Here is a 10,687-nt window from a genome sequence, read left to right as displayed (position 1 = left end):
CAAATGAGGCTTTTACAGAGGTGCAGGCCCAAGTCCATTGTTTGACTGTCCTAAGCCTGTGTGGCCCAACACCAGCGAGGAAATCTATTCCTCACTCCGATGAGCAGCCAATCAGCCTGGACGCAGCTGATGTCCGGAGAACCCTGAGGAGAGTGAACACCCGGAAAGCAGCGGGCCCTGACGACATACCGGGACGGGTGCTTAAGGAATGTGCTGACCAGCTGGCTGGGGTTCTCACAGACATCTTCAACACCTCGCTGATCCAGGCTGTGGTACCTTCATGTTTAAAGACTGCTACAATTATACCAGTGCCTAAAAAATCCACAATCTCCTCGCTCAATGATTACCGCCCTGTAGCACTAACCCCCATCATGATGAAGTGCTTTGAGAGGCTGGTAAAGGACCACATTGTCTCCAGACTTCCCCCCACATTCGACCCGTACCAGTTTGCTTACCGCCCAAACCGCTCCACAGAGGATGCCATCTCCTCTGCACTCCACCTGGGCTTACAACATCTGGAAGAGAAGGACACACATGTGCGGATGTTGTTTCTGGACTTCAGCTCAGCGTTCAATACAATCATCCCGCAGCATCTGGTGAGCAAACTGGCCCCCCTTGGTTTCAGCACCCCCCTATGTAACTGGCTGCTTGACTTCCTCACAAACAGACCCCAGTCTGTGCAGGTGGGCAACAACACCTCCAGTGTCATCTCCCTGAGCACCGGCTCCCCTCAGGGCTGCGTCCTGAGTCCGCTGCTGTTCACCCTGATGACCCATGACTGCTGCGCCAGGTCCACTACTAACCACATCGTGAAGTTTGCAGACGACACAATAGTAGTGGGCCTCATCTGTGACAACAACGACATGGACTACAGAGAGGAGGTGAAACATCTGGTTGACTGGTGCAGAACCAACAACCTGACCCTGAACGTTGATAAAACCAAAGAGATCATCGTCGACTTCAGGAGGCGCCAGCCCAGCCACACACCACTCCTCATCAATGGCACAGCAGTGGAGAGAGTTAGCAGCACAAAGTTCCTGGGGGTGCAGATAACAGACACTCTGACCTGGTCCCTTCACACCGGCGCTCTTGTGAAAAAAGCGCAGCAGCGCATGCACTTTCTGCGTCGGATGAAGAGAGCACACCTCCCTCCTCCTATTCTCACCACCTTCTACAGAGGCACTATAGAGAGCATCATAACAAACTCCATCTCTGTCTGGTCCGGAGCCTGCAGTGCCTCCGACTGGAAGTCCCTGCAGAGAGTGGTGAGGACGGCGGAAAAGATCATTCAGACTCCACTTCCTCCCATCCAGGAGATCACAAAGATCCGCTGTCTGACCAGGGCTCAGAAAATCAGCAGAGACACCTCCCACCCCCACCAAGGACTGTTTTCGCTGCTGGACTCTGGAAAGAGGTTCCGCAGCCTCCGAAGCAGAACTTCCAGGTTCTGTAACAGCTTCTTCCCACAGGCCATAAGACTTTTGAACAGGAAAAAATAATCCCTCTTTTCCCCCTCAAACCCCCACACAGGACTACCTCACTGGACTGTAAAACACAATATAACGTGCAATATATTTATCTGTATAGTATTTTTACTCATAGTTTTTCTTTTTATATCTATTTATATCTGCACCTTATTTTTATTTTTTATATGTAAATACATGCTGCTGTTTTTATCCTGCACTACAACGAGCCAAATGCAACGAAATTTCGTTCTTATCTGCACTGTAAAGTACAGGTTTGAATGACAATAAAGAAAGTCTAAGTCTAAATCTAAATCTAATTGGGTAGTTTTTTGTTGTACTAAGTCGATTTTAAAATCTGTACTTTTACTTTTTGTTAAGTATTCTAATTAGCTACATTTTAAATCACATCTGTTACTGCTATGAATGATTTTCCCTGAGAAAGAGAGAGAGAGAGAGAGAGAGAGAGAGAGAGAGAGAGAGAGATGCTTTTCGGAAAGTTTTTCACAATAAAAGTCCCTAATTGCCATCTCTGTGATGTGCTTTTATTTTGAAAAAGACATATGAGGAAGTTGGGTATTATAAGCTGCTGCAACTTAACACATCTCAGATGTGTGAAATACTTCAAACAGATTCAGTCAGAAGCTTCAGGAGCTAAGAGGTAAACAAACAGAGAATAAAACATCTAATATTTAAACTCATAAAGGCTCATTTTAAAACAATAAATGGATTATCTTTCATCTCAGGTTTCTTCGAGGCTGTCTTTGAGACTAAACAGCCTCAGAATAATAAAACTAAAAACACTAAAATACTCTTTGCACTTTTTATGATTGAGACAAAGATCCTTTTAGTATTTTCTTAAATAGTTTAAACTCTTTATTTCTGATTTTTCTCACTTAAATGTAGAAATCAAATATATCCTCTGAAAATAACTCTGTGAGTCATGACTGTCTACAATGGGTGTAACACCCGAGTCCCACTGTCTGTGATGTTTTCAGAGTTTTCAGAGTCCTATCTTCACTTTGTTTACATCGCCTGGACGGCCGGCTGACTCCTCCCCTCGTGTATAAAAGTTGTTTAATTGAGGGACTAGAGAAAAGAAGAATAACATACTGTACTCACTGCTTAACTGTGTTTCTAGATCACTCTCATTTCAGGTAAATTTACATGCAGTGTGAAGATACCAGCATGATAAAGATCGCTAGCATTAGCATGCTAACACAACAATGCAGCGCGAGTTGTTTTGGCTTCATGCTGGTGCTCAAAGGTGACATCTGCTGGATCAAAAAATCACATAAAGCCTTTAAACATTTCCCTTCATAAAACAGCTGACTACTTGAACATATAATCCTTGATTATTTATTCATCATTATGAATATTTTGTTTTTGTCAATGGGGTAGAAAAGAAAATGCTTATCTGAAAAGATAAATCTTTGTAAAGATCGGCCTTTGATTAAAAAAACTTTGAGATTAAAATCCCCTCGTCCTTTTTTCACGACACGAGAGACGCGTTGTTAAAAAAAGTAACTTTTACTTAAAGTACATTTTTAAACTGGTACTTTTACTTGAGTAGAATATATTAGTACTCTTTACACCTCTGCTGGCTACACACCAGACGATCATGAGGCCCGTTTTGCGCCCCAAACGTTCGGGGTAGTTTTTTTTAAAATATCGTTTTGATACTTTGGATACTTCAGGAAAAACAAACAGTTCTCTTTCAGGTTCAGGAGCTGGGAGCGATGGGCGTGATGGCCATGGAGGTCCCGGAGGAGCTGGGCGGAGCCGGGATGGACTACCTGGCGTACAGTTTGGCGGTGGAGGAGATGAGCAGAGGCTGCGCCAGCACGGGATGCGTGGTGTCCGTTAACAATGTGAGCCCGGTCGGTCGCCATAGCAACGTATATTTGTGTTGTGATGTTGTCGTGTTTACCTCTGTGCGCGTCTTCTTCCTCGCAGTCGCTCTACATCGGACCCGTCCTGAAGTTCGGCACAGAGGAACAGAAGACGGAGTGGATCACGCCGTTCACCACCGGGGAGAAGGTGGGCTGCTTCGCCCTCAGCGAGCCGGGTAAACGCCACGCCTCACGCACGTGTTCACGCCCCTAATGAGACGAGGGATAAAAACTGAGGAGTCTTAAAGACGCCATTTTAAAATAAAGTTAGCCACCTGTGTCTCTAAACTGATCTGCACGTCTCCTCCAGGTAACGGCAGCGACGCGGGCGCGACGTCCACGGTGGCTCGTCAGGAGGGAGACGAGTGGGTGCTGAACGGAACCAAAGCCTGGATCACCAACAGCTGGGACGCCGCGGCCACCGTCGTGTTCGCCACCACGGACAAGAAGCTCAAACACAAGGTGACACACACACACACACTCACACACACACACACACTCAGAACGCAGTGTGACCACAGAGCGTGCCCTCGTTGGTGTCTGCAGGGCATCAGCGCCTTCCTGATCCCGATGCCTCACCCGGGCCTCTCTCTGGGGAAGAAGGAGGACAAGCTGGGCATCAAAGCCACGTCCACGGCCAACATCATCCTGGAGGACTGCAGGGTGCCGCTGGGGAACATGCTGGGTCCTCGAGGTGCAGGATTCAAGATCGGCATGGTAACTACAGCAGCCAACATGTCGGAACGAGAGCTGAATCCTTTGCCAAATAAATTCTGATTCTGATTCGGTTAGAGGATTCAGATTCCCCGCCTGGCGAGTCGTTAAAGACCGTATTCAGGAAACGCAGTTGACAGCGGCGTGCTAAGTGACCTGCAGCGAGCACGTGTTTTGTCTAATGATAACATTACGATTAGTGAAGTCTTCACCTCTCTGCCCCGCTCAGCAAACTCTGGACAGCGGGAGGATCGGTATCGCCGCTCAGGCTCTCGGTATCGCTCAGGCCTCTCTGGACTGCGCCGCAGACTACGCACACAAACGCATCGCTTTCGGAGCGCCCATCGGAAAACTGCAGGCCGTACAGGTAACCACGCACCTCATCAGTTTTTAGAGAATGGAAACAGGATCTTTGATGTTCCTGCTTCATAGATAAATCATCTTGAGTTTTTTTCCACCTGGTTTTAGTTCAAACTTGCCGACATGAACGTGGCGGTGGAGAGCGCTCGTCTGCTCACCTGGAAGGCCGCCCTCCTTCGAGATTCAAAGAAACCTTTCACAAAGGTAAAAATCTCACTTGATGCTTTGTGTAGAAAACTGTCTTTGGGTATCACATTTTGTGTTGCTTTCCCTTTAATTCTGTGTTTTATTAGTGCTTAGTGTTCATTGGTCCAGGAGCAATCCATCATAGCACTCTCCAATTATATTGTGTTTAGCGTTAGCTCCTCCCTCTTTTATAATGGCTTCTCAGTAGAATCGTTCTTTCTGGCCTTTCTCCTGGACCAAGTTAGATGTATAGACTGGTTACAAGTTTCCAGAGTGGTATTGTTTGCATCCTCGTGGTTCCTTTGTGTGCGTCTCCCTGACAAGAAAGTAAGTTTTATCTATTTGTGTGTATTTAGGCAAGGCAAGTTTATTTATGTCGCACATTTCAACAACAAGGTAATTCAAAGTGCTTCACACAAGACATCAAAAGCATCATGACAGAGGAAAGAAAAGAAACATTAAAATAGAACATTTAAAAATCACTGGAATTATTAAATCTGAACATATGTTCAAATAAAAATAATTCAAATGAAACTAATTGAAATAAATAAAGTAAAACTATAAAAAGAGTTAAAAGTTACAGTGCAGAGTTAAAATTCAAAATCTTATTAAAGCTGTTTAATGAAAGGCAGCTGTAAACAGGTGAGTCTTCAACCTGGATTTAAAAGAGCTGAGAGTTTCAGCAGACCTGCAGTTTTCTAGGAGTTTGTTCCAGATATAAGGAGCATAGAAACTGAACGCTGCTTCTCCATGTTTGGTTCTGACTCTGGGGACTAAACCTTTAAGCGCTTTATGAACCAGCAACAGGATTTTAAAGTCTATTCTCTGACAGACTGGGAGCCAGTGTAAAGACCTCAACTGGACTGATGTGATCCATTTTCTTGGTTTAGGTGAGGACTCTAGCAGCAGCATTCTGGATCAGCTGCAGTTGTCTGACTGATTTTTTAGGCAGACCTGTAAAGACACTGTTGCAGTAATCAAGATGACTGAAGATAAAAGCATGGACAAGTTTTTCCAGGTCCTGCTGGGACATAAGTCCTCTAATTCTTGATATGTTCTTCAGGTGATGGTAGGCTGGCTTTGTAATTGTCTTAATGTGGCTTTTAAAATTGAGGTCTGAGTCTATCACTACGCCCAGATTTCTTGCCTGGTCTGTGGTTTTAAATCTTACTGACTGAAGCTGCATGCTGACTCTTAGTCGCTCCTCCTTTGCTCCAAAAACAACAACCTCAGTTTTGTCTTTGTTTAGCTGGAGAAAAGTTTTGCACATCCACTCATGGATTTGCTCTATCCATTTACCCAGTGCTTTTATGGGACCATGGTTGCCTGGCGACATTGTAATATATATTTGTGTGTCGTCTGCGTAGTTATGATAACTTAATTTATTGTTTTTTATAATCTGAGCTAGTGGGATTATGTAGAGTTTAAACAGAAGAGGCCCCAGGATGGAACCTTGGGGAACTCCACAAGTAATTTTGTTTGCTCAGATTTGAAGTTACCTATAGACACGAAGAAGTCCCTGTCCTTTAAGTAGGATTCAAACCAGTTTAGTACTGTGCCAGAAACTCCCACCAAGTTTTCCAGTCGGTCGAGTAATATATTGTGGTCAACTGTGTCGAACGCAGCACTGAGATCAAGTAAAACTAAGACTGAGGTTCTGCCACTGTCTGTGTTTAAACAAATGTCATTAAACTCTTTAACCAGAGCTGTCTCAGTGCTGTGATTTTATCTGAAACCTGACTGGAAGACATCGAAACAGTCGCTCAATGTCAAGAAGTTATTTAACTGTTGAAAAACAGCTTTTTTGATTATTTTACTTAAAAAAGGAAGATTTGATATAGGCCTGTAATTGTTCATTATTGACTTGTCTAGATTGATTTTTTTTTAATAGCGGCTTGATGGCTGCTGTTTTCAGGGCCTGTGGGAAGACACCTGAGAGAAGAGACAGGTTTATTTGTAACAGATCTGGAGCCATGACTTGGGAAACTTTTTTGAAAAAACCTGTTTGCAGAATATCAAGACAGCAGGAGGAGGAATTTAATTGTTGTATAATGTCCTCCAGGTTTTTAAGGTTGATTTGATTAAATTGTGTCATGGTGCTTAAGTTGGTTTTAAATGGACACAGCACATGTCCTGATCCTGATGATGAGTTACTGACAGTTTGTCTAATTTTCTGGATTTCTTCAGTAAAGAAGGTGGAAAATGTATTACAGGCCCTGGTAGAATGAAATTCAGATGCTATTGACACAGGAGGGTTTGTTAGCCTGTCGACAGTAGCAAACAGGGCATGAGCATTATTATTGTTTCTGGTGATGATGTCAAAGAAGAAAGATTGCCTTGCCCTCAGTTGTGAATTATAAGTTGTGAGCGTCGTATTTAGTACATTTCTGTAATATTTTGATACAAATCGTTGAGATGTCATGTCTGCCTTGATTCCCTGACCGAACTTTGTAATGGGTGATTTTAATCATTGTAAACCAGAGAAGTCCTTATGTAACTTCTACCAGTACGTGACCTGTCCGACACGTCTCACAAAAACACTGGACCTTTGCTATGGATCTGTGACAGGAGCGTATAAATCCCTTCGGAGATCTCCGCTTGGTACGTCTGACCACTACGTCATCTATTTGGCTCCATCCTACAAATTGGTCCTGAAGAGGAACAAGCCAGAACAAAGATTGGTTCCGGTCTGGTCGAAGGAATCAGTTAAATGTCTCCAGGACTGTTATTCTTGCACAGACTGGGACCTGTTTAAAGTTAACTGTACTGACATTGATGAGCTCACAGAGACTGTGTCAGCTTACATCACCTTCTGCAAGGATTTGGTCATCCCCCAAAAACTAGTCTCCATCTATCCAAATAATAAGCCATGGATTTCTAAGTCTGTCAAGAGCACAATTATCCAACTAAATATCAGTTTTAATAAAGGGGATATGACTCAGTACAGGGAACTACAAAAACAAGTTAATATCGGAATAAAGCATGCAAAGCGTAGCTACAAGGACAAAGTAGATGAAATGTTCATTTCTGGATATTCACGACCTGCATGGGAGGGTGTGAAATCTATAATGGGGATACAATCTAAGAAATGTACAATCTCCCTTGATGACAAGCTTGATGTTGAACTGTCCAATGAACTGAACTTTTTCTTTAATCCGTTTAACGACTGCGACTTCAGTAAAGAACAGTCAACTTTTAAAAACGTTTCCCCAGGGCAGGCCAGCATCGATGTTGATGAGGGCATGGTCCTGAGACACTTCCGTAGCGTCAAGGAAAGGAAAAGTCTGGGACCTGATAGAAATGGAGGGCGCATCCTAAAGAACTGTGCTGTAGAGCTGGCAGGGATCTTCTGTTTTATCTTTAAATTGTCTCTCCACATTCACAGAGTTCCTTGTTTATGGAAAGATTCCATAATTGTACCTGTGCCCAAAAATCTAAAGCACTCAGTGACTTTAGACCTATAGCGCTTACCTCTCTTGTAATGAAGTAATTTGAGAAGATTGTAAAGGACTGACTTTTAAAAACTGTGGAAGCAAATTTGGATCCATTACAATTTGCATATAGGTCAGGTAGGGGTGTTGAGGACGCAGTGGGCACTTTGTTAAACACAGTCCTGACACACCTTGAGGGGGCGAAGTCCCTCACACACCTAGTTTTTATTGATTTCAATTGCATACAACCACACATCTTAGCAGATAGGCTCAAGTCCATCCACAACATTGACAGTGGTCTTATATGCTGGCTGATGGAATTTTTAACAAGAAGGTCACAGCGTGTGAGAGCAAATGGCATCGTATCAGATGTTCTTTATTCCTCCACTGGATCACCCCAGGGATGTGTCCTTTCTCTCCTTTTATTTGTACTATACACAAATGAGTGTCAAAGCAGACATGAGAACCGACACATCATCAAGTTTGCAGATGACTCGGTGATCGTTTCCCTCCTGAGCACTGATGACCCAGATCACGGCCCTGTCCTGACTGAATTCACAGACTGGTGTAGGTCTTCCTTCCTGGACATTAATGTCCTAAAGACTAAAGAAATGACAGTGGATTTCAGGAATAATCCCTGTTTTTATTAACAACCAGGCTGTTGAGGTGCTGCACCAGTACAAGTACCTGGGGACTATCATCGATGACAAACTCACCTTCGAACTCCAAACTGAAGCTGTCTGCAAAAAAGCTCATCAGCGTGTGCACTTTCTGAGGAAGCTTAGGAATTTTAATGTTGACAGCACTTTTGTGAAGATGTTTTATTCCTGTTTTATTGAATCAGTTTTAACATTCTGCATGGTGACCTGGTACGGATCACTCAGCATCAAAAACCGCAAAATGTGTGTCAGAATCTCAGGATCGTCCCTTTCTGACCTTTCTTACTTATATAAAACAAGGTGTCTTAAGAAAGCTCAGTCAATCTTGGCAGAACAAAGTCATCCTTTGTCCAAGGATTTGAAGTTGCTGCCGTCAGGCCGCAGATTCAGCCTGCCAGCATGCAGGACAAAGAGGTTGAGAAACTCATTTGTTCCTGCTGCCGTCACCTTTTTAAACCACTAACTGTGTGTTGTGTTTCTTATCTATTGTATTTATTTACGGTCCTTTCTATATTGTTTGCTCATTTCGGGCTGTCTGTATGTGTGTGTTTTTACTGCTGACTGCAAAACAAATTGCAGGGATAATAAAGACAACCTTGAACCTTGGTCCAGGAGAAAGGCCAGAAAGAACGATTCCACTGAGAAGCCATTATAAAAGAGGGAGGAGCTAACGCTAAACACAATATAATTGGAGACTGCTATGATGGATTGCTCCTGGACCAATGAACACTAAGCACTAATAAAACACAGAATTAAAGGGAAAGCAACACAAAATGTGATACCCAAAGACAGTTTTCTGCTCTTTTTTTTTTCCTCCAGTTTAACAGACATGAACCCTCTTTTGTGTTTTCCTGCAGGAAGCAGCCATGGCCAAACTCGCCGCATCAGAAGCCGCCACATTCTGCTCTCATCAGGTAAGAAGAATCGACCACGCAGACGGTTAAGCGTGCAGAAAGAGACGGGACGTTTTTAACTTTTGGTGTGTTTTGCACTTTTCCATCAGGCGATCCAGGTTCTGGGTGGGATGGGCTACGTGTCAGACATGCCCGCTGAGAGGCACTACCGCGACGCTCGCATCACAGAGATCTACGAGGGCACGAGTGAGATCCAGAGGCTGGTGATCGCCGGCCAGATCCTGAAGGAATACCAAGCATAGACCCCGCACGCCACAATATGGACGAGTAATAATCACGCACACTGGGACATCACCTCATTCATTCAGATTTAAAAGGAGCCGCGTTGATCAGGTGAGACCTCATCTGAGTTTCACGTGATTGTGGAGACGCCACTTAACGTTTGGAAAAGAGCGCCGGTGACTTCAACAGCGCCTTCCTGAAAAGTTGAGTGATTTTCAATTTGACGGATGGAGCGGGTGGAGCACTCAGAAAAAAGACGCTGTCGTTTGATTTTTCTCAAGGCGGCCGCTTTCTCCTGAGAACGATCTCAGATGCTGGCGCTCAGAAAAAAAAAAAACACCAAGTGGACACGGGGCCTTTGATGTCATTTTATAACACATCTCTGCAAAGAACTTTAAAAAGCAACTCATAAAAACGTCCCCTGTCGACCTTATTTTACTGACTGACATGTTGAGTAATTTCATGTGAATGTGAAGAGCTGCAGATTAAAGCGTCACTTTCCCGTTGTGGTTATATCCATAACTTTAGAGCGCTCGCCTTTTAAATAAAACACATAGAAATGTTGTGGTTTGTAAAAGACGAAACAGAAGCTGTGTGGTTGACCTTAAAGGAAGAATCTGCAACTTTTTTTGATCCAGTAGATGTCGCCCATGAGCTCCAGAATTAAACCAAAACAAACTGCTGTTAGGCCACGCCTCCTCCAGAGACACACCTCCAACCCCCCCGTCCCCTCACGCTCACATGAAGGAGTTGTTGATTAAGAACGCACCATAATTAAAATGGTCCTTATCTCGAGCTGCAATCACCTGTGTTAGCATGCTAATGTTAGCGCTCTTTAGTTAGCTC

The 10,687-nt window shown here is 43.9% G+C and overlaps 1 protein-coding gene across 1 annotated transcript; it reads left to right on the top strand.

Annotated features, from left to right (window-relative positions):
* Nucleotides 1-3,187: 3,187 nt before the first annotated feature.
* LOC136183238 (short-chain specific acyl-CoA dehydrogenase, mitochondrial-like) lies at nt 3,188-9,899 on the top strand. The gene is made up of 8 exons (XM_065965994.1): nt 3,188-3,334; nt 3,420-3,531; nt 3,666-3,817; nt 3,902-4,072; nt 4,299-4,436; nt 4,538-4,633; nt 9,563-9,619; nt 9,709-9,899. The coding sequence occupies exons 1-8, from the start codon at nt 3,203-3,205 to the stop codon at nt 9,859-9,861; spliced, it is 1,011 nt and encodes a 336-aa protein (XP_065822066.1). The 5' UTR covers nt 3,188-3,202; the 3' UTR covers nt 9,862-9,899.
* The last annotated feature ends 788 nt before the right edge of the window (nt 9,900-10,687 follow it).

Source organism: Labrus bergylta, chromosome 17 (assembly GCF_963930695.1).
Source record: "Labrus bergylta chromosome 17, fLabBer1.1, whole genome shotgun sequence".
Taxonomy (NCBI): Eukaryota; Metazoa; Chordata; class Actinopteri; order Labriformes; family Labridae; genus Labrus; species Labrus bergylta.
The sequence above is the reverse complement of the archived record's forward strand: the minus strand, read 5'-3'. Positions and strand labels throughout refer to the sequence as shown.